At 46.4% G+C, this 26,822-nt stretch overlaps 2 protein-coding genes across 2 annotated transcripts; both read right to left on the bottom strand.

Annotated features, from left to right (window-relative positions):
* Positions 1-496: 496 nt before the first annotated feature.
* On the bottom strand, positions 497-5,934 carry LOC149364382 (neprilysin-1-like). The gene is made up of 4 exons (XM_089568675.1): positions 5,726-5,934; positions 3,869-4,148; positions 2,682-2,923; positions 497-2,417 (listed from the first exon to the last, which is right to left on the bottom strand). Exons 1-4 carry the CDS (start codon positions 5,932-5,934, stop codon positions 575-577), a joined length of 2,574 nt encoding a protein of 857 aa, XP_089424801.1. The 3' UTR covers positions 497-574.
* A 19,497-nt stretch (positions 5,935-25,431) lies between these two features.
* On the bottom strand, positions 25,432-26,822 carry LOC149364381 (uncharacterized). The gene has a single exon (XM_089570100.1). It carries the CDS (start codon positions 26,797-26,799, stop codon positions 25,432-25,434), a length of 1,368 nt encoding a protein of 455 aa, XP_089426226.1. The 5' UTR covers positions 26,800-26,822.

Genomic DNA, 26,822 nt, shown 5'->3' with positions numbered 1-26,822 from the left:
ACACTCGCACTTGTCAGTGCAGCTAGCGCCCCTTGCAGTTTGGCATTCGATTTGACATCGTACTGCACGAGGTCTTCGCTAGCCTCCCCGTAAGTTCTGTTCTCGAGCAAGTAGTAAGAGAGAGATGTTTGGCGTCCTCCGTGGCATGCGAGTTAGAAAAAACCCATAGAACTATTTATCACAAAGATCTAAAGTTAAACGGAGCTGTCTTCAGGATCCAAAGACGGCATTAGTAACCGTATAAGTGCGTAATAAATTAAGCGACTGAGAAAATGCAATCTCGATGCGACAAGAACATTCCAGTACGTGAGAAGGCACCCGTGTCATTCGAAAGATAGTTTATTTTCCGGCTCAAGTCACAACCTGAAACAAACTTTTAAACAAGGAACGCAAAAGCAACGTGTACGCAATTTTCCCTATTACAGTAAAACGAGAATAATGATATTTACGCTAAAGAAAACTATGTAATATTCTTATAGCTATACCGCGAGTTGATCTCGATACCAAATTCAAAAAATATCCTCCTCTACTACAAAAAAAAACGGAGTGAGTTAACGTCGCAAGAAGTGCCTACTTAAAAATACGAGCACTTCCTAAATGGGCTCATAGGGGAACCAGTTTTGCAGTGAAACACTTCAGAAAACTGGCGTGAGTGCCGCAGAAGGGCGTTGCAGTTCACGGCGGGCGAGCGACTCTCGTTCACAGCGCAGCTGTGAAAACATAAGGCCATAAAGAACGTTTTCTGTTCGTCGATATCGCGGCTCATCTCCAGAAGTGAGGTGGTGTTACGCAGACCCCTTGACAGCGCCTTGTAGACGACCTCCAAGGCAGCGATGTCGGACAAGTCAACGGGCTCTGCACCAAGACATCCGGCCTTCGACTTGTAGGCAGCCGCGGCGCTGTCCGATAGCCAGGACCAGCGACCCGCTTGCACGATCTCTCCATTCTCGTTCACTCGGAGGCCCGCTGTATCGTGCATCTTCATCATCTCCCTGGCAAATGAAAACGCCAGGCTTCCGTAGAACAGTCCCGGAGTCGCTTGCGGGCAGTACAGGGGCCTCCCGAGAGAGCTAACGGCCACGTCAACCTGGTTACTCAGATAGTCGTAGCCAAGTAAGCCAGGATACAACATGGATCTCATGTTCGCTGTGACGTCATGAATCAACGTGCCCGCCAGGCTTCGCAGGATTTCCTGCACGCTGATCCACAGCTGCACCCACGAGGTGGTATTCCTATCAGGGAAACCAGCATATGTGGTTCTGAGTTTTTCTAGATCGAAGAATTCTTCCTGTGGCCAAATATTTACGTCCATAGCTCGCAGCTTGTTGGTGGCCGTGTTTTTGCTGGCTTCGTCGAGCCACGTTGACGAGGTATACATTTTGGCAGCTGTTTCCCTTAAGTCGCTGAGGTTCGCGTTCAGCTCAAGGCGCTCCTGCTGAGAGACGTGCTGCTGCACGTACAGCGTGCCGAGCAGCGGTCTGTAGACATCCTCCACTTCCCTGGCACAAAGCATAGACTCCCTGGTGCGCAAGTAGTTGGGACCCCGGAACTCCAGCAAACTACTGTCCACATTCCACGCGTGCAGTTGGACGAACTGCCACGACAAGTGGTCGACGAGTTGCTCCTGGCTGTAACTGTCGAAAAGATTGTCGAGGCACTTCAGCAACGACGCGTCGCTCACCAGTACTTCGTCTTGAAGCGTGAACGCGGGTACCGGTCCCCCAGCAATGTGTTTGTTGATCTGAGTGAGCCAGTTTTCCGGGGATACTTTTTTCGTGTGCCTGCCTATTTCCGAGAGGTGCAGCACGAGCGGTGCCGTCGGAGTCACGTACGAAAGATTTTCAAGCTTGCCCACGATGTCAGCTTCATCCGTGGCGAGCTTGTCAATCTGTTCCAGATTCCTGGATAATCGTTGCTTCCCCATCAGAGCTTCGTAGTGGCTCGCCCAGTAGTCGTAGTAACGCTTATTGTCGGTTGCCTGCCGATTATGGAGGACGAAAAATCTCAAACGGTCCAGGCAGCAGGGTTTTAGCACGATCCTGCGACGTTTTCCACCGGAGGCTTTGTTGGGGACCAGCCGTATCGACAGCCATATTGGCGAGGCCAGCTTATAGTTCAATTCCAGTATCGAGCCGAGCGCGTTAGCTCCACTGGAAGGTATTTCCGGCCAGGTGAGACCCAGTTTTCGAAGAAACGCAATAAAAGCTTCTGCATCTATCTGGGTCCGATCAGTTCTGTTCATGCAGCTTTGGTAGAACGACAGCGGTTTTATAGCGACGCCGGATCGGTCATCTCTGGCGGCTTTCTCGAGCATGGAGCTGAAACCGTTGATCCAGTTGGTGACCAGGTCGCTTTGAACAGAAAGGGCCAGTTCAGGAAAATGGTTCTGAGGTCTCCACCATGAGCAGATGTAGGTCCTGCAAAATTTTTGAAAGTGGTTCACTATTCCTGTTGTTCTAACGACCAACAGTGTTTTTGCTGAAATCTTAGACACGAAGGCGGTACTGCATGCACGAGCCTGTAGTGCCCGTGCTGTATCATCATTCTCCCCGAGTCTCCGCGACCACCGCGACGGGTCGCTTTCTTTTACCTAATAAGCGACTGAATAAGTTTGTGCGCCAAGGTGAATTTCTCTACCGCCACACTGAACGTAACGTTCACGTGGCGTTCACATATCTAACCTGAAATCCTGGCATGGATCGGGATCATGGACGTCGATGTCCGCGGGTGGGTTTCCGTTCCGGGTGCAGGATCCTTCGTCGCAGCCGCCTCCCGCAGGACCGGTTTTGCTGCCGGTCGTCTCCAACCTCGGGCCTTGCATAAGGGCACGCACCAAGAAGGCCAGCGCCAAGACGCCCACCAGGAGCACCACCATGGCGGCCGACTGTCGATAGTCGAACTTCTCGTCGTTGAAGCCTTCCACCTGAGACCGGAACAGGGTGTGGATTGTGGAACCAGGGCAATGTCTGAATTGATCTTAGCCCAAAAATGACGATGGCTACTTTCACCTGAAATTTACAATTGCCTTAGATACCTCGGCCATCACCAGAACCTTTTGTGCCATGTGTTTAACCGGTAGCCTGTCACGCTGTACGTTGGATGTCGTCTTCTTCGTCATTTTTCATTCGTTTGTTCTGTGCCGCTGATTTTTAGTCGCTAAGAGAATAATTGGTTTTGAGTAAAGGAAAAGCGCAGTAACTCTTTCATAAAAACGGGCGCATCAACTGATGGGAAAAATTCGCGACAAAAATCTGCTGCTGCATTTGTAACAAACAGTTGCGGAATTGGGCACGTTGCACTCCAAGCTTTCCGTTGCTCCGGAAAGAAATGGCTGTTTAAAATTCAGTTCTCGGTCCCTTCAACAATGCATATTAAGTTTCGCTGTGTTATATGTAACTCGAAATCATTCGGTACCACTTTATTCCTCTCTCATACTCAACACGTGTCTGCCAAGGGTAATCACATTGTTTTACTATGTCCTCTGCAAGGCGGGTGAATGAAGCAGCGCCAGCAAGCGTTCAACTTTGAGCGCTGGTTTTAGGACATCTCCTCCATTTTGAATCACGTGCTCATTTAACTGCGTCAAAATATTTCTTCGGAACTCAGGATTTCGGCACCTTTGACACATGCGAGCATTAAGTACTGCTTCCACACATCGAAGTGTTGATTCCGAATAAATTTTAACACTCTTCTCTCTACTGTGGGTGTCGGCGCAGCCTATGTGATTCAAAATGGCGTCTCTCGATCAGACAATCGGTGTCACCACCCTGGAAAGGAAGCTGCATCGAGGTGGCCTTAGCGTATCAAAATTTTAACCTCGCATAATTACCCGCCAAATGACTCGAGTGCAGTGTACGCATACACGTACCCTACTCGCGGCGGGCCGTGACATGCCTGCCATGTCCAGCTCTTCAGTGGAACCCCTCCGCCTTCTGCGCCGGGGCTCCCCCGGAAAGAAGGCCTTGCCCAGCCTCTCAGTTCCCGCTGCCTTTTCGTCCATCAGCACTGCGCCCGCAATGCTCAAGTCGCCGGCGTCGCTGGGCACAGGTGACGTCACGTTCGCCGCGTCGTACTGCTTCTCCTCCAAGGCCACTGGTGCGGCCTCCTTCACTGGCTCAACGGGCTCGTCTTGTTCCCCCTCCGGTAGCCTGCGAAGGGAATGAGTTTGGCACATTTAATTCCATGCACGTGGGACATCCACCGTTATGAAGTCTTATGAATTTAATCCGCAAGCAGGCTTTTTATACCACTCTAAACACACCTTCGGAATATATACTCTTACTACAAGATGCGCACAGAGTGTCAGTGAAAGTCTGACTCGCCTTTCGCTGCCATTTTTTTTTTTTTAGGAAAACCAAGTTGTTCTTTTTTTTTTATTCGAGCTGTTTGCCATTAGGCATAATGAAAAAGGGAAAGAAAGTTATAAAAAGGAGTGCTAACAAGCCTCGCTTAAAAAGCGGCAAAAGTTCGCGATAAAGCAATTATCTTGAGTCCACTTGCGATAGTCGTCTGCAACGTCCCATCGCAGGCCAACCTTTCTTAGGAAGCGTCGTCTCACGGAATCTGTAGCCGGGCAAGTCCACAGCAAGTATTTTTCGTCACACTGGTCGGGCGCAGCACCACAATGGGGACACATGTCAGTCACTTCGTAACGTTTGTCACGCCACCGATGACGCACAGAAGGAGTCAGAGCCGCTCCTGCCCGAATCCGGCGCACAGATACCTCCTCCTCCCGCGGGACACTCCGGGGGAGAGGGTACGAACACGGAGGAATTAGAGCGCGTGTTCGCTGACGCAAGGCCTGTTTCTCGGAAACATGGGACAGGAACGGATCTGAGGGAAGAGGGGAAGGTGGCGGGATATCGGATGTGTCAAGGTGTGTCATTGCATCCACATGAATATTATGCGGATCCTGGGCATGCCCGCGAATCCAATGTATACGCACAGGACAGGGGTATTTTGTGCAAAGTTGGTGAATGGATTGTGTAACTTGGAATGTGCGCCGGACAGCCTTAAGCTGCTTAAGGGCGGCAAGGGAGTCGGTGTAAATGTGAACAATATCGAAAGTGGGTACGAGTGGAAGGGAAGGAATGGCATTGTGTATCGCCTGAAGCTCCAAGGTAAGGGGGGAGCAAGTATCCTTCTTGTATGCGCTTCGTCGGGGAAGTGGTGGTTCACACAGCGCTCACTTTTACAGATCCTCCCCTGTTCCCCCTCCCCCTCTTCCCCCAGCCAGTAAGGCAGTGACTGCTGCCGCAACCTCCAAACTGAGGGCAGGACTGGAGTTTCACTACGAACTTCCCTCGTTGCGGTCGTTCAAAGCACTTCTTTGACAGTTCATTTCTGCCTCTTATCTCGCTCTAGTTGCGCTATAATAAGACAATGTGACGTGGCACGTATGGTGTGTGGTGTGTGGTATTTTTGGGGCTTAAAGTCCTGGAGCTGACGTGACTATGAAGGACGCCTTTGTAGAGGACTCCTGGCAAATTTCAACCACCACCGGTTTATAAGCGTCTGGTCACAACGCACAGCACACGCGCCTTTACTTTTCGCCTTCATCGATATGTACCCGGCACGGCCGGGATTCAATCCCACGAGCTGACGTTCAGCAGACGAACGCCGTAGCCATCGACCCAACGCGGCAAGTAAGCGATATATGGTGTAGTTGTTGTCGTCGGAACGACCACGGTTCGTCTTTCACGGTTGAGGAACATTTATCTCTAACCTGGGAATTTCGGGGGCTTTGGAAGCAAGCTCTTCAACGTATCCGTCGGCCGATGCCTTGTCAGACGAAGGGTGAATCGGTCCTTCGGAGGTTTGCTTCGTCGGCGCTTCGTCGGAGGACGGCCTTGTCGACGCGAGTGTTTCTTGCTGCGGAAACCGCTGCTGCTCTGCAGATAACTTTGGCCGGAGCTGCTCGGAGCTGGTTGCCATCTTCTGCTTCTTCTTTTTAGTGCTCCCGTGCTCCGCTTCTTTTTCTTCTCTTTCTCTCTCCCTCCTACGTCCTCATTTGTGGGACGCATGCGGCCGCAAATAAATAGAAAAGACGTCTTAATTCAATGCTCAGTGTGGTATTGAAGGGAAATCGTTTGCCCACGAGTTACGCTAGCTTCGAGTTGCGAATAAGGCATGGATGGAGTGCATAAGCGTACTTTGTACTCCTCTGCTCTAACAGAATGACAACCATTAAAGGCGAAATCTAACCGTTTGACAGGTGTCTTTTATAGCATGAATCATCATGATTTTATTTTGTTTTCGTGGCAGTTGGCCCGCCTGTAAATGCCTTTGAAAAAAAAACAAAGAACTAGATTTCTCTTTTCTTACCCTCCTCTTTTCTTTGTGTGAAGTAACATTCCAGGGTGATGTTCACGCCGACTGATCTATCTAGCTTTCTTCTCATCAAGCATTACTTTCTACCTCTTCCTGACAAAAAGCTCGGAACATGTGATTCAAGAGAGTGAGGTAGGCATGAAAATATATTTTCATATACCGCAAGGGAAATAAGCCTTAAATTACACGTTACAACTAAAAAAAAAACGAAGCGCACAGAACTTTGACACAGCAGCCAATGCAATCCTGACAAGAAGGTTAGCGGGTCTGAGGAAACATATCTGTGCCTGTGTTTATGAGGGACGAATCAAAAAAGTAGCAGTATAACACCGTTTACTTCGAGAACAAGCTTCCATGGCGGTCGTTTCGAGCACTTTTCTCCTAAAGAAAGAAAAGCTGCGGGTAGCATACGAGGCCGCCCTTTCTCCTCTTTACTTTATGGATATTGTATGCAATGTCGAATTCTTAAAGGGACAGTGAAGAGAGCTCTATTAATATTTTTGAAAGCAAAATCCGATAGTTCAGCATGTCATGGCTTTGTTGCCACTTGGCCGGCAGCGAAAGATGCATTTATTTCGAAGAAATTTGGATTCGAAGTTGAAAAAGTTTTTCCCGCCGCTCTGATTCAAACTTGGTATTCTCTTATGACGACACAGGATTAAGTGACGTGAAACATGACGTGCACATGACGCAACGCAGACTCCGTGATTTCTGGCAGCCAGCAGTGCGGCCTGGCAGCAGCCGAAAAGAAAGCTACCGCCGGCCGCGCGTTGACGGCATCTATCGGCTATTGCGGCCGTCGCTACCGTCGCTTCGTTTACGTTTGCATCGGCGTTTTGCCAGCGTTACGATGGATCCCGTTCTTGAAGTCGTCAACGAAGTTCTAGCAAATAGACACCTTTAGCATACCGTGTACCTTGTTACCGTTAGCGGAATACCGGGAGCCCGCCTACCGCCGGTGAGAAGGCGCTGATTGACCCCGATACTGCAGGCTCGCGCGTAGCCGCCGGGTACGTGGCGCCATCTGGCGACGTCAAGGAGATTTGCGCATGCATTGGCTCCGCCTCTGTGATTGGTGTATTCTCGTGTTCTAGTGTTGCTAGTGTTGCTAGAACCATTGGTTCTAGCAACACTATTTTGTCCTATAACGTCTCTCCGAGGCTGCACAGCTGCACAGTCTGAGGAAGTAGCCGTTGCTCTAGCGATGGCGGAGGGCTATAGAACCGGGCGGTCACTAACAATACTTACGGACTCTGAAACAGCCTGCCGAAATTACATGAATGGCAGGATAGGTCGTCACGCGGTCCGTATACTCCTCGCAGCGAGTGACAGAATTAAAAACCGGGAAGAACAAAACGACAAGATCCGACACAAAATTGTGTGGGTACCGGGGCACACGGGGGTGGCAGGGAACCGAGAGGCCGACAGGATAGCTCGAGGATACATTTTTTTCCGATCTTCCGACGAGACCGCGGAACTCGCGCCAGCACCCAGGGAATACTCGGCCATACTACAAAACTATAGAGGCAGAAGAATGCGATATCCCCCACCGCACAAATCTCTCAGCAGAGAGGAAGCTGTCACTTGGAGACAATTACAAACAGGCGCTTTCCCAAACCTACATATACTAAACAAAATGCACCCTACGATATACACGAACAAATGTCCCTGGTGCGACGAAAAACCTACACTATACCACATCACATGGGCCTGCCAAAACATAGACGTGGTCCCCAAAATACAAAACCCGAGTGCGGAGCAGTGGGAGACTCTGCTGTCCAGCGACCGCTGCGAAGACCAACAAGGTCTGGTACAGCGAGCTCAACGGGCGGCAGTGGCCAGCGGAGCCCTGGACTGAGGGCAACCGACCACTGATTAGAGGCGGACGACTTCGACAGAGAAGGCTCCTGGGGGTAGAACCAAGACGTCTCTGAAGATGCCCCCAAACCGCAGGAAAAGCCATTAGTGTAAATAAAGTTTTCCCTTCCTTCCTTCCTATAACGTCATCACGCTTGTACTTGCGAGTTTGGCCTGTGGCGGCGATACCTGTATTTTGGTTCTTGCTCTTTGCTACGTTACAAGAGCTTTGTTGTAAGTATGAGTGGCGTTTTTGTAATCAGGAGCTGGTATTCTGTCGATACAAGCCAACTTCAATTTCTCCTCAGTGTCCCTTTAAGTTAGGCACTGCGTACAAAAGTGTCAAGCAGTGTTGAACATCTGAGCCTAATAGAGCCGTCTGGTACTACTTAGTGCTACTTCTTCCAAAATTTCTGAGTTCACTATTGTTTAAACAGGTATCATTTATCATGGACGCTTTCTCTTGCTCTGTGGTTTGTTGTTTCGTATATATTCAAAAAAATACTATTTATAATAAAGCTGTGTTAGAGCTAATCAGCAGTTTCAGTATTGCACAGATCTAACTTTTCAATCGGAATGTCAGCTTGGACCGAAAGAAAATGCATGGTTATTTAAAATTGATATTTTGCAAAAAAAAAATCTGAATTCTTGTAGAGGGGTTTTAAATCATTAAGTCCCTTGCTACATCTGGTGGAAGACTCAACTAATGGCACAGCAGGATCACAATTAAGCACTAACCGTTTATAGAACGCAGCATAATGAGGACAAGTGATCTGTTTGGACAAAAGTTGATTTTTATACATAAGGATGAGCTTAATAGTCTTCTTTGTGATGGAATTTTACCACCTTGCGCCCTCGATAATTCTCAAAGACGTGTTCCAATAGCGCGAAAAAACTAAGGAACTCCTCTCTACTTGTCCATCTCATTCATGCGGTAATAAAATAAGCATGCACATTAACTGCATTCGCCCTGCTAATCAATTCAAATAACCCCGCCGCGGTGGCTCAGTGGTTACGGCGCTCGGCTGCTGACCCGAAAGACGCGGGTTCGATCACGGCCGCGGCGGCTGAATTTCGATGAAGGCGAAATTTCAGAGACCTGTGTACTGTGATGCCAGTGCACGTTAAAGAACCCCGGGTGGTCGAAATTTCCGGAGCCCTCCACTACGGCGTCCCTCACAACCTGAGTCGCTTTGGGACGTTAAACCCCAATAAACCAAACCAAACCAAACGAATTAAATCAATTCGAACGTCACCGGATGTAGGATTCGAACGCTTACGTGCGTTATCACGCAGGCTTGCCTCGTGGAATTCAGTCGAGCTTTCGTACTCCAGTCCACATTCCCCAGGCCCTGAACTACAGCCCAGACTTCCGTCCTGCCTTCCGCGACGTGAAGCAACTCTGCTGTGTGGATTGGAGTTGAAATCACAAACCGATAGACCTTTCTCATTGGTATGGTTTAGAGCCTTTCCAGTAGTTTGCATGGTAGAACATGTGTTCTGTAAAGGCTCTGCATTCAGTACCGAGAGGCAATCGCTGTGCTGTACACTATACCTATTAATCTGCGCCCGCTAGCAGAGGTGAAGATTCTCGGACGGTGACCGCCATCATTGTTGTCTCTAAAGACTTGCGAGACACTTCCGTTCCTTGAGGGTGTCGTGGCTGTGTGATATACTATGTCTATGCCGCACGTAAAATCCTTACTTGACAGTCTTTAACTTAGCTCTTTATATCCTTCCCCTTTGTATCCCCTTTCACTTCAGCAAACCAAAACCTTAATCTGGTTAACCTCTCTCTGTCTCTCTCTCTCTCTCTCTCTTTCTGTAATGTCAAATATATGAAAATATTCTACGAACTAACAGCAATAATACCAAAATAATGCTGTTTTCTCGTGCTTTTATTGCTTGAATGTCATGTAGTGAAAATATTTTTAAAAAATGTGTGCTAAGCAATATACTTCGCTGAGCCCTCCAGCTTTGTGTTCCCACTAAAAAAATCGAATCTGGAACTGAAATGAAATGCAAAACCACTGCGAACGCCCCATATTAAATCCCGAAATTCTTCTCATTGTGTCACGCACGTCACGTGTTCTATAATGCCATGCTGGTATCAAGTTCCACACCAATGTGGTACCATGTTGCACATGGACTTAACTCTAGTCGTTGTGCTCTTTGTCGACCTCCGCCAAGAAGTGCTAAGAGAGTAAAGTTTTAAAATAGCCCTTCTTTAAGCACAGGCCGTTCTAGAGCGTTTTTGGAAATCAAGGCAATCTGAAACCACTGCTTTCGCTTGACGACAGAAGACGCCAGGGACACTCTGAAATGACCTTGGCGTCGGATTCCCGCTATCTACGTTCCGAGCGTCATGTCCCGGTTCCAGCACGGAGAAAAAAGAAGCTAAGACCTTCACCAGCCAGCATTGAAGGTTGCGCAAGCAGAGTCTCCATACACTGCAATAAACCGCTTCCTTAACGTTTCGCTTTACGGCGTCGCCTTCCCCCGTAGTAGTTACGGCTCGAATGGCGGGACTCAGACTGCGCCTTTATACGGGTTGGTGGCTCTGAATGCTAAGAAGGAAACGAGAGAGTCACTGAAATTCGTTACAGCGCGCGATAAAACGCACCGAGCGGTGTGCATGCCTTGAGCGTCCCGCTATGACGGCGACTTCCCTTAAGTAGTGCGGAAAAATAAGGGAAAAACAATCAGTACTACTGCTGCGCGCTTTAGAAGTGTGGCGGCCTCAGAAGCTAACTCAGTTGCGCATTTCGTCGTAGAGAAACGCCGTGGCCCTTTGACGCCCTTGAAAGAACTTCCTTCCCGGGCGCTGAAAAGGAAATTACGACTTTATGAGTGCAGGCGGCGACGGTGACGTTTTATTTCGGTTCGACCAATTTTATTTGGCGCTTCTGAGAGTCCTCGTTTCGTAGGCTTTTCCTCGTTGCGACCATCGTTCATCTCATGATGTCGAGACCAGCATAGTTTCTAGGCTCTATTTACTTTAAGGTAACTCAGTCGCTTAAACTCGTTCGAATGATGGTCATTTTAGGTGAACTGCAGGTTGTGTCGATTGTGGACTCGTAAAACTCCGTGGCGTCAGGAGCCACTCGAGGCCCTTGAGAAAACGCTTACCCCGCGCGCGGTATGTTCGACCTTCGCTTTGCGTTAGACCTGATAGAAACTCCCACGCCTGATAGCATTGCTCATACTCGACTCTAATACATTCACTGAAGTTTAGGGAAGTGTTTTTCCTTTCAGCGAGATGACCACTACTTCCTCTGTGTGCTTGCTGAGTCTCGGGATGACGACAGATGCGATCCGTAAGACATATGTTTGGTGTGATTTTTTAATTTTTTTTTCTCTTGCTCTCCACTTAGTCTTCTTTGCTTAACTCACGAGCGAAAATCGCTGCTGAGGTGAACTCAAAGCATAGCGATAAGCAATGGCAAGAAAGAAAAACGTTATTGGTTTGAATATCGTCTGACGGCCGACTGCTGCTGGATTCAAAACACAGACCTTTTGCTATTCACCCTTCCGAGAACTATACATACAGGATCTCTACGCATAACACGCCGGAGGTTATTATGCTTAGCCAACCTGTGATCGAGTTTTCCTGTATGTTTATTTCTCTCCGCGTCTTCCTACTGCACTCTGAAGACGCTTTGTGCTGACGTCAACACTTACGCGACTTAGCCGGTTTTCACTCTCTGCTCGCTTCCTTGAGCACTGCAGAGGGCGAAGCAACAGGACGCCGCTCTGAAGAATGGAATCAATGAAAAAATATATATATTCTGCTACATTATTAGGTGCTTCGTCCGGCAGCTCGAGGTTTTTCGAATTTGACAGACTCTTCAGCTTCTCCTTAGGGTCCTCGTTCAGGCTAGTTGGGAGTACCTCTGTTCGCTTTCTGAACCTTTATTCATTATTTTAACCATCAATAGTTTAGTGACAAAGGGGCAGCGAAAAAAGAAATCTGTGATAAAAGTATATGAAACAACGTCGATTCAACTTGGTTCTTTTCTGCTATCTCTAAAAGAAGTGGGCTAAGAGGCTGGAGGCCAGGTTAGTAGTAATTGCACATTTATTTTTTTCAGAACTAGAACTAATCTTATCTTTTCTCAGGTTTTCCTTTCTTTATCCTCTCGTCACATTTTACAACGGCGGTAGACAACAAGAATACGACCTGCTGACGTAGGTACGAGTCGCTGGAGAAAGAAAGTTACCGTAAGCAAAAATTCCGTCTACTGCACACGAAAAAAATATCAGAACAGCGACGAGAACAAAGCGTTACTTTCATCCACTGACAGGTCCGTAAAGAAGTACCGAAATTTCCCACACCGTTAAGCTATAGGTAATCAAGCTAAATTCGTATTCATTATGAAGAACGTTAACGTGCTGCGATAAAGGCTGTAGTTTCCGCGAGTGAGTTACCCACGGAATTGCTCTAGAGGCCAAATGAGTGACGCCAGCGGTATTTTACGGCTGTAGTTATATGCAAGCTTCGACTCAGCATGCTAGTAGCGTGCGCCGTTGGCGTTCATTGATGCGGGTCGGCCCGACTTCGCAATATCTGACACCCCCGACAAGGTCGAGTAGAGGTTCTGGACTTTCGACCAAAAGTCGGAATGTTTGGAAACTCTGCTAGCATAACGCGAGCCTGATTACCCCGTTCTTCCTCTTGCTTCTTGGAGCAGTTTCACCGTCTCTCGCTCCGTTGGCCATGTACTGCGCTTGGCAAGCGCGTGCCGTGAGTTCTCGCACTACTAGCAGAGCGCCATGCTAAACGCTGGCTGGCCAAGCTCGGCTCAGCTATACATGGAGCAATGAACGAGCCTGATATCGGTACCCCAGAATTGCTCGCTGGGCGTTGGGCAAGCATTATCTGTGGAAAGAGGCACGTGGAGTTGCGTATTGAGTTGCAGCGCCTTGTCCTGCGTTGCTCTGAGTTGCTCGTCTTGTATAGCGCTAACGACACCCCAAGAAGCGTGACAACTAAACTAGAAGAAATTTTGAATGTGTATGCCGACTCGCAAGTGCACTTTATAAGCGGTATTCAGTAAAGATCTCGATAATAAGGTAAACGAAGCTTTATTATGAGGTGACTAAAGTATCAATCGACCAGTGATAGGCTGCTCGTCAGTGGTGAGTGGCATTTATGTTCAATGTTTGTGTGGTCAGTTGCAGTTTAGGGCAATGACCTCATAGCGAAGAAATTTCAGTGCAACACGGGGTTATCAGTGCCCGAATAACCTCGTCTTGCATCCGCACGAGCCCTTGCGCCACCACAGTTACCCTCTCTGGTATTGCCACGTGTCCTGCTGTCATGTCATAAGACCGCGGCCGGTCGATATTCTCATCTGTCTTTGTTGGCAGAATCGTTTTCGAATTCTTTCGTTTGCTCCTTTCCATTTTTTTTTACTTTCATGGCAGTTTGCATGTCTTCCATGCACACGTGCGTTGTGTCCGGCATGTCTGTGTTTGCACAGCGATATATGCCCCAAGGTTCTGGCTTTGCAGAGCAATACGCGACGACGAGCCAACAAGTCGATTCAGCGGCCGTGTCGATCGCAACAGTGCAATCTGCTTTTGCCTATATAGGCCCGCCTAGGTGAGGTCATCGGCGTACTGAGGCTTTTCACGACGCGTACAGGTGGGACTTTCTTCAGTGAATTCCCATTTAATTTCGTTTTCGTTTCATTTCGCTTCACATAAGAAAGGTGAACGTCCATGTTTACCGTTATTTACTTCAGGTCAAACAACATACAAAAAGCAACCCCCTCCAATATATATATATATATATATATATATATATATATATATATATATATATATATATATATATATATATATATATATACGCACACACAATGAAAGCGCTTGGAGTTTTCGCAACCGAGGGAAGGCGAAAAATCTGGGCGTTGCTTTCTGTGATCGCCTTGCTGGAAAGTTTTTCGTTTTTATTGTCTGAACAAAAGCACACATTATGATTCAAAAACTGCGGATGATATTGAGGTGGCCTCAGAAGCACCTTTGGTGTTGAAAGCTTTCACAACGTGCATATCTTGCATTTTGTGGGTGGAACGCGAAGAAGTGCCGGCAGGTGCAATATTCTTCTTTGCAAGAATGTTTCGAGCAGGACTCCACGGTCATGCAGGCTCGCTCGCTGACCGCACAGGCGTATTAAGTTAAACGTTTAAACTTTTCTTATGTTTTGGCTCAACCTGCTCGATATGAGCAGGTCAAGGTGGGTGATGCGTCAGGTGACACGCTAGAGGCACCAAAATACTGGAGGCGCCAACGAGACAAAAGTGTGCCAAATTGTAATACCTGAGTTTTGCACACTGATATTTACCTTTACGTAGTCTTTGTTCAAAATATACAACCCAAGGGGATTGTTTCCAAGCCATGTAGCGCGAGTCTTAGGCACTTTTGACTCTTCTAAGCTTGGAAGGGTTCAGGGCTGAAGTTCTTCCCGCCTTCGTGAGATTAGGGTCCCTGAGAATGCAAGGGAAGCCGCGCTGCAGGGCTCAGAAGCAGACCCCTTGGGCTGTGTACTTTTTACAAAAAATGGCTGAGGCTTAGCTAAGGTTAAGCCTAGTCAGATGCGAAGCATATTGGTGGCTAGGCTTGGTAATACATGGCTTTCCTTGGTTGAATACTTGGTCATTTTAATACAACCACTAGAAGCCTTCGTCGTGGGGGAAGACAACGGCATGGCTACAGCGGAACGCCGACTAACCCCGAGACGCGCGTTGGGTGAGCGCCTGGATTGCCACGGAAGCCGCGTCTGCCTGCCCGGTGGAGCGAGCGTTTCACCTACACCGAGTGTGAACGCGCGTTCGAAATGCGCGGGAATGCCGCTCGAGGACATTCCGACATTCCGGCGTCTGTGCGATGGCATCGTTCTCCCTCTCCCAGCGCGTGACGGCGATCTGTCGTGACGTCATGTGTCACGTGGTATGTCACGTGGTGTGACGTCACTGTACCACGTGGTCTGCACGGCGTGCAACCACAGCGACGGCGCGAGGTGGACCCCCGTCTTCATCTGTCGTGACGTCATGTGTCACGTGGTATGTCACGTGGTGTGACGTCACTGTACCACGTGGTCTGCACGGCGTGCAACCACAGCGACGGCGCGAGATGGAGCCCCGTCTTCCTCTGTCGTGACGTCATGTGTCACGTGGTGTGACGTCACTGTACCACGTGGTGTGCACGGCGCGTAACCACGGCGAAGGGCTGTAGTGTACCTCTGGTAATATGCTTCGCATAATACTGTACCAGCCGTTAACGTTTTTTTTATTATTCAATTAGATTCTATTTCAATTCAGGTGATATGATTTTCCAAAACTCTCCACAATCTGCAAGGGGTCTGAACAGATTAACGTTGCTACTAAAGGAAGACGGCTGGTCCTCGGGAACTGTTTCACATGGCAGCAGTGGTCCTTTTTTGCCTGCCAAAACTTCCTTACATGACGCCAAGGTGACGAGATATTCTCCTCCAAAACTGTTTGCACGAAGCGGCAGCGAATAGGCATTCGCTAGGGGTGCACACTCACGTGGTCGAGACGCTATACTTTTCAGCGCTACGTTGTGATGTTTCCTCGAAGCGCTAATAATAAGGCAATGAAAGCAAGCTCTACATAGGTGATGTAGCACGTGCGGCAAGGTCAGGGCCATTACGACGGGAAAGCCGGCAAAATGAAGGCGCCAGAGAGCTCGCGAAAGAATCACGGCATATGGCCCTGAGCGAGTTCGGCACAGGGTGCAGAATGCGTCGTATCGTACTCTAGCTCAAAGCGATGGCGTTCGGGCGGTAATAATGCAAGGCACGATCTGCACCTACAAACACGACGCCGCTCTACCAAGACAGCATGGGTGCAGCGCTGCCTCAGGAGAAGCCGTTCATTCCGTTGAAATGACCGTATACCGGGGCCGAGCGCTGGTAGCCCGTGATGGTCGTTAAGGCTCTTGATACGCGCTTTGTTGGCGCAGTCGGCACACGAGAGGCGCTTGGCGAAGCTCGCAGTTCTTGGGGGTTAAGCGAGCAATGGCCATTTCCTGCGTCGCGCCGTGACCGTCGTCATCACCAAGTGCTGCACGTGGCTTTTTGCGTGATGCACATACAAAATGGATTGAGCGGCCGTCATAGCGCGGCAAAGGTCTACTTTTGTTTGTTCAAGCCAACCATACGTCCATTCAGCTTGAGTTCTGTCGTGTGCCCGAGTAATGCGCCCACCTTGGAACAACTAGCAAGAAAACACGTTTTAAAGAAAAATACAGAAAGTTGTCTAGCCACCGTACATGTTTAAAAGACGTTAAAACTCTGCAGCTTAAAATAACCTGAACGTCAATTTTTTTTTTTCTTAATCAAAGTTTTCGCCACTGTAGTAATGTTTGTCTTGACGCTAAGGCTGTAACAACTAAGGTTTTCTTTGGGTTTTACATTTTTCTCTTCACTGGCATATGTTACAAGGCTTATGCTCTCGTCAGCAAGAACAGACATGACGGCCCCGGGCCTCGTCGGTGAACCACGAGAGATATTCAATTTTTTTTTGTCATTTTACTGTTCAGGCTTCGGACGATAACTAACCTATCTGGCCTAACAGAGGTTCGTATAACTGGTTGTCACCGATAAAAACGAAAAAAAAAACATATAAATCATGCCTGTTAACTTACACCTTAAATTACCAACACCTCACTCACTCTATGAAACTTAAAAATAATTACCATAGCAAACATTTGTTGCTTGTTCAAAGCTTTTGGCACGCGCTTTCGCTGATTACTGACTGTATATTACCCTTCACCTCGAACGCTATAATGTGTGTGATTACGAAGTCGCCGTGTACTACTCGTCGTGACAGTTTTGCAATACAAGCAAGCTGTTTTCTAGGTCAGTTTCCCTCGCTAATTCCACGAAGTTGCACAAAGCGTAACTGTACGCATGGGCGTCCTGCAGGCATTGTAGAAGTCACCTTTCAGAAGCTTGCATACTTTTCTAGGCGTTATTTAATTACACAGCTGTCTTTATTAAACAAGTCACAAGAGCCGATGGCCGCACGGCCTCAGAAAACAAATTGAAGAAATTTATGGATGTCTTGCCGTAACACATTCCAGAAGGTTTTCGGTTCTTATAATGCTTTAATTCTTTATACGAAATTTCCTGATCGTCTACCGCTGCTCTGTTCCCGCTTAAATTTTGGGCACATTTGACATTTATCTGATTTATGTTAAGACTAGAGGCCGGATTTTTAGGCACTAAAAAGCGCGTTTTAGGCACCATAAATAGGCGGCTAAAACTGCATTTTAGGCACCAAACGGAGAAAAATAGGCACTATAAACTTTTTCAAAAGTGCATACAGTTTCGAACTTCAGCGCGCAATATCTGCCGTAAAATAAAACAAAAACACAGCAAGAATAATTTGGGACCGTAAGCAAGGTGCGAACATTAGGAGGCCTTTTTTTTTTAACGCTGTTGCGCAACTTTTCGTACAGTACACATGCCTCAGCAGAGAAAAAGGGACGGTTACCAACCGCTCTAAAATGCTTTGGTATACCTCGAAACAAAATATTCGCTTGTCGTGTACAAAAGCAGAAACAGTGAACACCTTAACAGTAGGCCATGTAATTAATAGAAACATTGTCAATTCAAAGCATCTGACAAATGAGTTCAGTCTTCGCTCACACAGGAATTGAACAGTGTTTTATAGTTTGTGGCTTCACGTGTCTGGAGCCACGCGACTATCAAATGGTGCTTGCCATTAGAAGGGTCTGGAAACCATAAATACGAGATGCTAGAAAATGTTACACACAGTGCTGCTTGATGCGTAATATGCCGAAAAGAATCATAGTTCTGCACGGGCCTACGTACTTACACGAGGATCCATTGTAAAATAAACATCATCCATCTAGAAATCACTGTTGAAGCTATGGAAGCAGTAGCAGACAAGCCCCATCTCCAGGTTGATGGACTCAAATTTATGACTCTTATCAGTACGAACAAGCTTGTATGCTGAAAAGGAACGCTCAACATCAACGGAAGTTACAGGAGCGTGCTTGTACTTAGGAACATTTGATGGCATTACACTGTTCGGTATCATAGAATATTCACCGGTAAGTACTCCTGAAATTTGCTTGAGGACTGAGAACCCTTCGTTTTTGTCGAAGACGGACTGTAACTTTGCGCGGATTTTCTCGGAAACTTCTCCGTGATTAAGAGCAGCGATCCGTTGCTGCACATTCTCAATTAGTCCAATGTTGGTAGTGAGCATTACACGCCGACATTCCATTTCTTTATAGTGCTCGCAAGAAAAGTGAAGTTAGCGCACAAGTACGCGAGGTCTCCTTGAAGGTTGTCCTGAGAGAGGGCAGCTTGAGCCCTCCTGACTAGAGCATGAGCCTGAGAAAGTGTTTATGACGGTCTTCACGCCAGAAAGGTGGTAGCTGTAGTATTCAACGGCTTCCAGCCACGTTTCCCAACGTGTGATGATAGGCTCCGGCGGGAGAGGCACTTCCGGCAACTGCTCTTTAAACACGCACACACGAGAAGGCGCTTTCAAAAACACACCCTTCATTGAAGCAATAAGTTCATTAACGGCCTTGAAATGCTTTCTGAGTTCTTCAGAAAGAAAAAAATCTTCTTCAGAAAAAAATCAGTTAAACTGTTTCCAGCAGGTTTATGGTACATTTTACAGTTTGTTTAAATTGGAATCAACTGGGAATTATTTGGACGAACCTACAACTTACTCCGTATAATTTCCGAAATGTGGTGCCATCTGGTCAACTACCACTTTAACAGCCAAATTCATCAACAAGCTGCCACGATAAAATGGCAGAAAATAGGAAAAAGGTTGCTTCGATATTTTCGGCTGATGGGGTTGGTATTGTGTACACAGCCGGCGTAGGTGCAGTATTCACCACAGCCAACTGACGAGGTCATCTAATGTTTCCACGTGTGTGTTCTAATCAAAACCGAAATGGATTCGAAAGCCAACCGAGTCTAAAAGCAAAACCACAGCGTATTTCAGGCCTCTTTTCTGTAAAATAGGGCATTTCTAGGCACCGACGTCGGTAATAGGCATTTATAGGCACTGACACCCAAAATAGGCGTTTATAGGCACTATAAATAGGGTATTAAACATATTGTCAACACCTAATTCATGCTCATATGTAAAAATGGTGCGCCTACGAAGCGCTGAAAAAAATAGGCATTTGCCTAAAATCCGGTCTCTAGTTATGACACAGAAAATTTTCAAGCTTTACAGGTAAATATGCTTTCCTTCGTATCGCCAAAGATACAATGCAGGCGCAAAGCTTGATAATCGTTAAAAACGCAATGCTCTTCCTTCAATAATTTCACCAACAAAAATACATTTTATTGTAATGTGCACGTCATAATTAAAAACTTGCCTATACTCTCCTGTTCTCTTCCGGTATCTATTTTGCCCCCGCGAGTGCGGTGCCACACCACTGGACGAGTGGCGCCCTCTGGATACCTACTGGCGAAACTCAACTCCAGGCGCTCAGCATCGCGTTCGTACGCTGTTTTTCAAATGGCAATCCACGGCGGCCGAAATCAACCGGTCCGGCTGGAATAACCTCAATCCCTCATCGGCTACTAAAACGAATCTGCCAAATAAAGTGTTCTCTCTCGCTCTCTCTCGCTCTCTCTTGCTCTTGATCTTGTAGCGACTGGCTTATAAAATCATTCCGGTTAGAACTGCTTAACAAAGTCAAGTAGCTTTAGTACCAGGCGTACGACTCTAAATAAGTATATAGGAAATGATTCTCCAGCTAGCCGCGTCCTTATTATACACACAAGGAGCTCGAACATGAAACTTTACAGCGTGCCGTTATGCCCCCTCCTCCATGTACAGGAAGAGAGCCGATGTTGCGACCTCTTCAACAAACGTGCCTCGCACTATGCATTCTACACGGCTATAATGCGCAAAAACATTAAGCGCAGAGAAAGGGTGACGAAACTTGGGCTGAGTGCTAGCCTAAACCTGTTTAATGAAAATGAAAATTGGTTTTTATGAAAGAAAACGCCCCAGTACCATCTCGCTCTCAGTGTAGACCTGAACAACGCTAAGTGTATTTGCTTAGCACGCCTTAACACGACATTCCATGCGCTCTATGAGCACCAGTTACAGTGCCAACTGCAATGTCGTTGCTATATAAACTGGTTGTGCTTTGAGCGAGCGCCTAGGTGAAAAAAAAAAACAAGCTAGAGACAATAAAAGTAGCGAGAAAAGCTGGGAATTTCAAGACAGATTTGTGTCACTAAAACGTTCAAACAACATCACAAAACAATCATCACATGAACAGGAGAATGATGGCTAAGAGTTCCTCGTTAGCACGGCTTCTTGCAAGCGAAGCTCCACTTGCTCCTACAAAGGTGGCGTTCACAAACAAGCCGAACCTATTCTAAATGTAAGGCGATCACGTTCCAGACTGTCCCGAAGAAAATTCAAATACACACCTGGAACAAGTGCTCCCTTTTAACTCGGAGGCTTCAGCAGAGAACCGTCACCCTTTAGGCGACGGACGCTTTTCGTGCTGACACTTCCAACATCACCATTTTACGCATACATTTTTACTCTTAGAGTCTGAGAAAGCTGTAAATGCCACGGAAATTGGGTCTGGAGATTTTAAAGGGCGTAGAGTAACAAGAAGAAGGAAAATCTCTGCGATGAGAAAGAAAAAATGACGTAAAAACTAGAATAAAGCCAGGTAACCTTATGCTAATTACTTTTAATTTCAGAATGCAAAAACTATAGCATCATGCTCATTTTGATCATAACCGTAAAACGAGCGCTGTAAACAAAAAACTCAAACAACGCAAAGATTTTCTGCAGTGTTTATTCGGAGTGCTAGAACGCATGGGGAACACAAAAATAAGCCGGGAGGTTATGACAGTTGCCTATGGAAAAGCGAACATAATCAAGTTATAACACAAACATGCAGGCAAAAGAGAGTCAACTTCACGTCTGAGCCAGCCCTTTTAAAACTCTTCTCTTTTTTTGTAGTTTCTCTTTTCATCCCTACATACTTGACCTTCAGAGCATTCGTTTTTTTTTTTTAGTCTGAGTTTGAAATACAAGTGGAGGTTTTTGAAAACACGTGCCAAGTTCAACTTGCTCCTTTACGAGAACTTCAGAGCCGAGCTCATCAGATAATATGCACTGCAGGAATTGTTCTTGTTTTGCTCACATTTGCGCTTCTCGAAGGCAGTTTCTCCCGAGTTTGGTGCAAGCGAAAAGCTCAGGATGCAGGTTGGTAACACTCCGGATTACAAAATAGTGGTGCACTTCGTGCATTCACTGTCACTTTTTTTTTTTCCTTTAATATAGCGAGATGATTTTCTTAAGCGACTGTCGGCATATTTTTGCACTGCGTTTTGGGCATTCGCTGGACTGATTATATGCGGTGCACAGTATATCCGCTAAAATTTATTAATTTAGCTCCCTGAGGTTAAATAAGGTTCGACTTGTAAAGAAACTTGCTAATTATCTGGAGTATCGTGCTAGGTTAACAAAGAGGCCGGCCTCTCCTGTATTCATTAACGTCCCTCTCTTTCTCTCTCTCCTGCTCATTTGAAAATTATACCATGTTGAGGCCTCCCGACGTGCACACCCTACAACCTGTACACACCTTCCAACATCAGTACAGTCAAATCCGCGGAAGATTCTGGATATCTAGTATAAATGGGGCATCATTTAGTGCATATGCTGGTATGTTAGCTTTGCACCGCAATCAAATGTTTATTTATTTATTTATTTATTTCAGTACTCTCAGGGCCCGAGGGCATTACAGAGGGGAGTGGGGTACAATAGACAAAATCACAAAAGAACAGCAGTTACAAGTAACACAAAATGAACAAAAATATGGCTCGCGCAAATCAGTAGGTTACAGCAAATACAATCAAACAAATTAACAGTCATTTAACACGAAATTATGAGCAAAGGATAAAAGTAAGCATACCACGCAAACAAAAAAAACACGAGGAAATTGTTGAAAAAGGCAGGAAAACACTGGTGCACACATTCTGTCATGCCCTTAAACAGCAGAAATTGTGAAGGGGAAAAAAACAAAAAACACCAGGTCTGTTTGAACTACAACATATGCTGAAAAGAATAAATGGCAGGGCGTAAGAATTACATGTACTATGTTACCATCAAGTTAGTTAAAGCCGATTTAAACACAGAATGGTCACTTATTTCGACGACCGATCGGGGAAGGTGATTCCATTGTGCCGATGTGCTGGGGATGAATGAGTTGTAAAAGTGGTTTGTTTGGCATGAAAGAATACCAACTTTATGACGATGATCGATCCGAGCTGAAACGTAGCAAGGTGGCGTTATAAATTTTCTCTTAAGGATGGGGTTATCATAGTAAATCTTATGGAATAGACAAAGGCGGGATATATTTCTACGTTGCGTCAGTAATGGGAGTGATAAGCTTTATTTCATGGCACTGACGCTAGAGTTACGGTGATAATTCGAGAGAATGAAACGGGCCGCACGGTTCTGTATAGATTCCAGTTGGTATATTAGTGTCTCTTGATAGGGGTCCCAGATATATGCAGCATATTCTAGTTTACTACGAACCAACGACTTGTAGAGAAGCAGTTTTACGGAGCTAGAAGAAAGATTAAAGTTACGGCGTATGTAGCCCAGCATGCGATTAGCGTTATTGCTTACATGGTCTATGTGTACTTTCCAAGAAAGATTATGGGAAATGAAGACACCTAAATATTTATAAAAAGGCACAGACTCAAGGCTGCAATTATTAAGACGATATGAAGACAATGTGGTGTTACGACGAGAAACCCGCATGTACTTGCACTTTTTTATGTTTAGTTCCATGTTCCATTTGTTAGTCCCTTCAAGAGCATGATCAATATCCGACTGAAGAAGAGCTATATCAGAGTCACTGTTAATTTCGCGGTATATGACGCAGTCATCAGCAAAAAGATTTATTGTTGAACATAGATTGTCAGGTAAGTCATTAATATATATAAGAAAAAGCAGAGGCCCTAGAACAGAGCCTTGTGGCACTCCAGATTCAACTGCAGAAGTGAAGGAAGAAGCATTATTAGCGGTGACAAATTGAGAACGATTAGTGAGAAACGAATGCAGCCACCTAAGAACGTTAGGGTCGAGGTTAAGTTTACTAAGTTTAAAAAAAAGCAGTTGATGAGAGACCTTGTCAAACGCCTTTGAGAAATCGAGGAATATGCAGTCGACAATGGAACCCCTGTCGAGGAATGAGTTTAGATCATGCGTGAAGGTTAAAAGCTGTGTTTCGCAAGAAAACCACTTCCGAAATCCATGTTGACTGTCAGTAAAAAAGGCATTAGAATCAAGGAACGATGCAAGGTGAGAGTAAATAACATGCTCCATACTTTTACACGGAATGCTGGTAAGTGAGATGGGTCGATAATTATGCGGGGAATGTTGATCACCAGATTTATGCAAGGGAATCACCTTCCCGACCTTCCAGTCATCAGGTATGCATGCAGTTTCAAGAGATTGCTGAAATAGGTTAGAGAGTATTATTGCGCTGTACACTTCGGTTTTAATCAAGAACTTAGAACTAATGTTATCAACACCACATGATGAAGAAACCTTTTGTTTTTCAATTATTTTTTCCACTCCAGCAGGATCAAAGATAATAGAATCCATCGGTAAAAAGTCAGCACTGTTATATGCAGGGGTTACCGAACACTGATTTTTGGAAAAAGCTGAAACGAATACACTGTTTAGAACATTTGCACATTCATTAGGATGAATTAGTTGGTCACTGGAGTCTTTAAGGCTGATGGATGAATTGTCTTTTTTGTTAACTACGCTCCAAAATTGCCTAGGGTTATTTATCAAAAGGGAAGGTAATGTGTCATTGAAAAACAAATCTTTGGCATCCTTCAGTGCACTTTTATATTCATGGGCCGCGGCCTAATAAGCAGTCCAACGTTCATCGGAACCGGTTAGTTTTGCAGAGCGGAACATGCGTTTTTTCTTATTACAGAGCCGTTTTAACGATTTAGTGAACCATGGTGATTGACGGTTAGAGGTGATGACTAAGCGTGGAACATATTTTTCAGTGAGCGCAGCAACTTTTTCTTTAAACAGGCTCCAGTTAGCATTCACGCTGCGATCATGAAAGCTTAGCAAGTAATGGTCTAGAAAAACATACAGTTCATGATTAATAGCATCAAAATCAGCGTTTTTGTAATCATGGATATATTTACTGTGGTTTCGTTGATGGGGAACTGCGCAGGTTAAAGCAAAATGAAGGAGTAGGTGATCACTTAACCCTGGCAAGTATGATATGGGCTGGAAAAAATCAGGCGATGTGGTGAGTACCAGATCGAGGATATTAGACGCAGTAGGTGAAATTCGAGTTGCCTGCGTTACAAGCTGGGATAAGTTAAAATCACTGCACAAATTCAAGAACATGTCGCATTCACTTGAAAAAGGTTCACAATAAGAACTCACATTAGACCACACTATGTTGGGGAAATTAAAATCGCCCAGTAAAATAAAGGGATTGCTCGGATAACGGACTGTAATCATATGATGGTTTGGTTTGGTTTATGGGGTTTAACGTCCCAAAGCGACTAAGGCTATGAGAGACGCCGTAGTGGAGGGCTCCGGAAATTTCGACCACCTGGGGTTCTTTAACGTGCACTGACATCGCACAGTACACGGGCCTCTAGAATTTCTCCTCCAAAGAAATTCCAGCCGCCGCGGCCGGGATCGAACCCACGTCTTTCGGGTCAGTAGCCGAGCACCATAGCCACTGAGCCACCGCGGCGGCTGTAATCATATGAATGACATCATGAAGATCGTTTACAAAGGTGGGGGAGGTAGACGGCGGACGGTAGCAAACGCCCACTATCAGTTTCTTAGAGCATGTGCGAATTTCAACCAATACAAGTTCCAATGCGCTTACAAAATGAATCGGAAAAGACATAACAGTATCAGCAACAGCTACAAGCACGCCTCCGCCACATCTAGAACCCCTGTCGCACCGATAAATGTTATATCTCTTTTTACAGGTAAGAAGTTCACAGTTATCTATCTTCGCCGATAGCTAGGTTTCAGTGAGACATACAATGTCAGCATCGCAAGCATCAATTACAGAACAAAGATCATCGCGTTTAGGTATTATGCTACGAATATTTGGGAACAAAAAAGAAAGTGGGGTAATGGCCGGGGATTTAGCTCCACTGCCCCTCGCGCAGTGCTAATCGGTAGCAGGTTCGGTCGGTGGCGCGCAGGCGCTGTGGGTATTATTCGTAGGGTCCTCAGAACGGTCGGTTGGCAACGGGAAGGCGCTTGGGATTTCATGAACGGAGTCATCGGAGTGATTGTAGGAGTAGCATTTATTTTTTATGTAAAGCTTATTGAAGCGAAGCTTGAAAGTCAGCGGCTGGGACTTGCCAAATTCGACCAGTTTTTTTCTAGCGTGACGGGTGGCGAAAGAATAATCCTCGCTAAGCGTAATTTTTTCATCCTTGAGCTTAGAACTGTTAAGCAGTATTCTCTGCTTTACCTTGAAAGATGAAAATTTGGCAATAATTGGTCGACATTTTTCCGATGCGAACCCACCGAGCCTGTGCGCTCTATCGATCGAAATTTCAGAGGACGGAATTTCCAAGCAGGATGAAAGAACCTTGACTAGCTTTTCTTCTGACTGAGCCCAGGACTCTGATTGCGTGTCAGGTATGCCATAGAACAGAAGGTTATCGCGTCGCTGCCTGTCTTCAAGTTCAGACAGGCGCGCGCGTAGCTGAGAGTTTTCACTAGAAAGTTGGGCAACTAACTGCTGAAAAGGATGTACTTCCTTCTCGATTTCGTCAATGGTAACAGTTTTGCGCTCAACGTCAGTTAATCTTTTGTTCATTTCGCTCAAATTTTCTTCTAACTTCAGCTGGGACTTCTTAAGATCATCAATAGACTTTATGAAAGCCTTTTCGTCCAGTTGCATTTTCGCAGTTCGCGTGTTCAAAGTCTCTAGTATTGCAAACATATCTTCCAACTGCTTAGACTGGACTTCAGGAAGAGAGTCCTGTACCTGATGCCTTGTGTTAGGCCCAGGGTTGAGTTCGACGTCCCCGGACAACGCTAGCAGTAGGTTTACAATATCAAAGCATTCACTGAACACACAAAGCAAAACTCCCGGGCGTGGGAACAGCAACAGGCACACATCATTTGATTTCTTAGCGTACAGGGAAGTAACAGAACTAACCTGGACGAAGAAGCAGAGCGGATTAGGTGGCCGCATCCTGGTGCTGTTCTCACGCCCACTAAGGGCGCCGGGGGCCCGCCAGCTGTTCATATAGGCAGCAAATGATGTCGCTGTTGATCTGGATCTTTCATGCGATGGAGGGACGGCGATGAAAATGTGCCGGTCTTGCGGGCATGCGGCATCACACGTGTCGTTGAAGTGGCAGGGCAGCTTGCTGATCTCAAGGGTAGGTGACGATAGCGGGGCATTGTTGAACAGAGCCCATGCCGTAACCTGGACGAAGAAGCAGAGCGGATTAGGTGGCCGCATCCTGGTGCTGTTCTCACGCCCACTAAGGGCGCCGGGGGCCCGCCAGCTGTTCATATAGGCAGCAAATGATGTCGCTG

The sequence above is a fragment of the Amblyomma mixtum genome, chromosome 2 (genome assembly GCF_055824585.1).
Source record: "Amblyomma mixtum isolate Tamu chromosome 2, ASM5582458v1, whole genome shotgun sequence".
Lineage (NCBI taxonomy): Eukaryota > Metazoa > Arthropoda > Arachnida > Ixodida > Ixodidae > Amblyomma > Amblyomma mixtum.
This window is presented reverse-complemented; position numbering and strand designations above follow the sequence as displayed.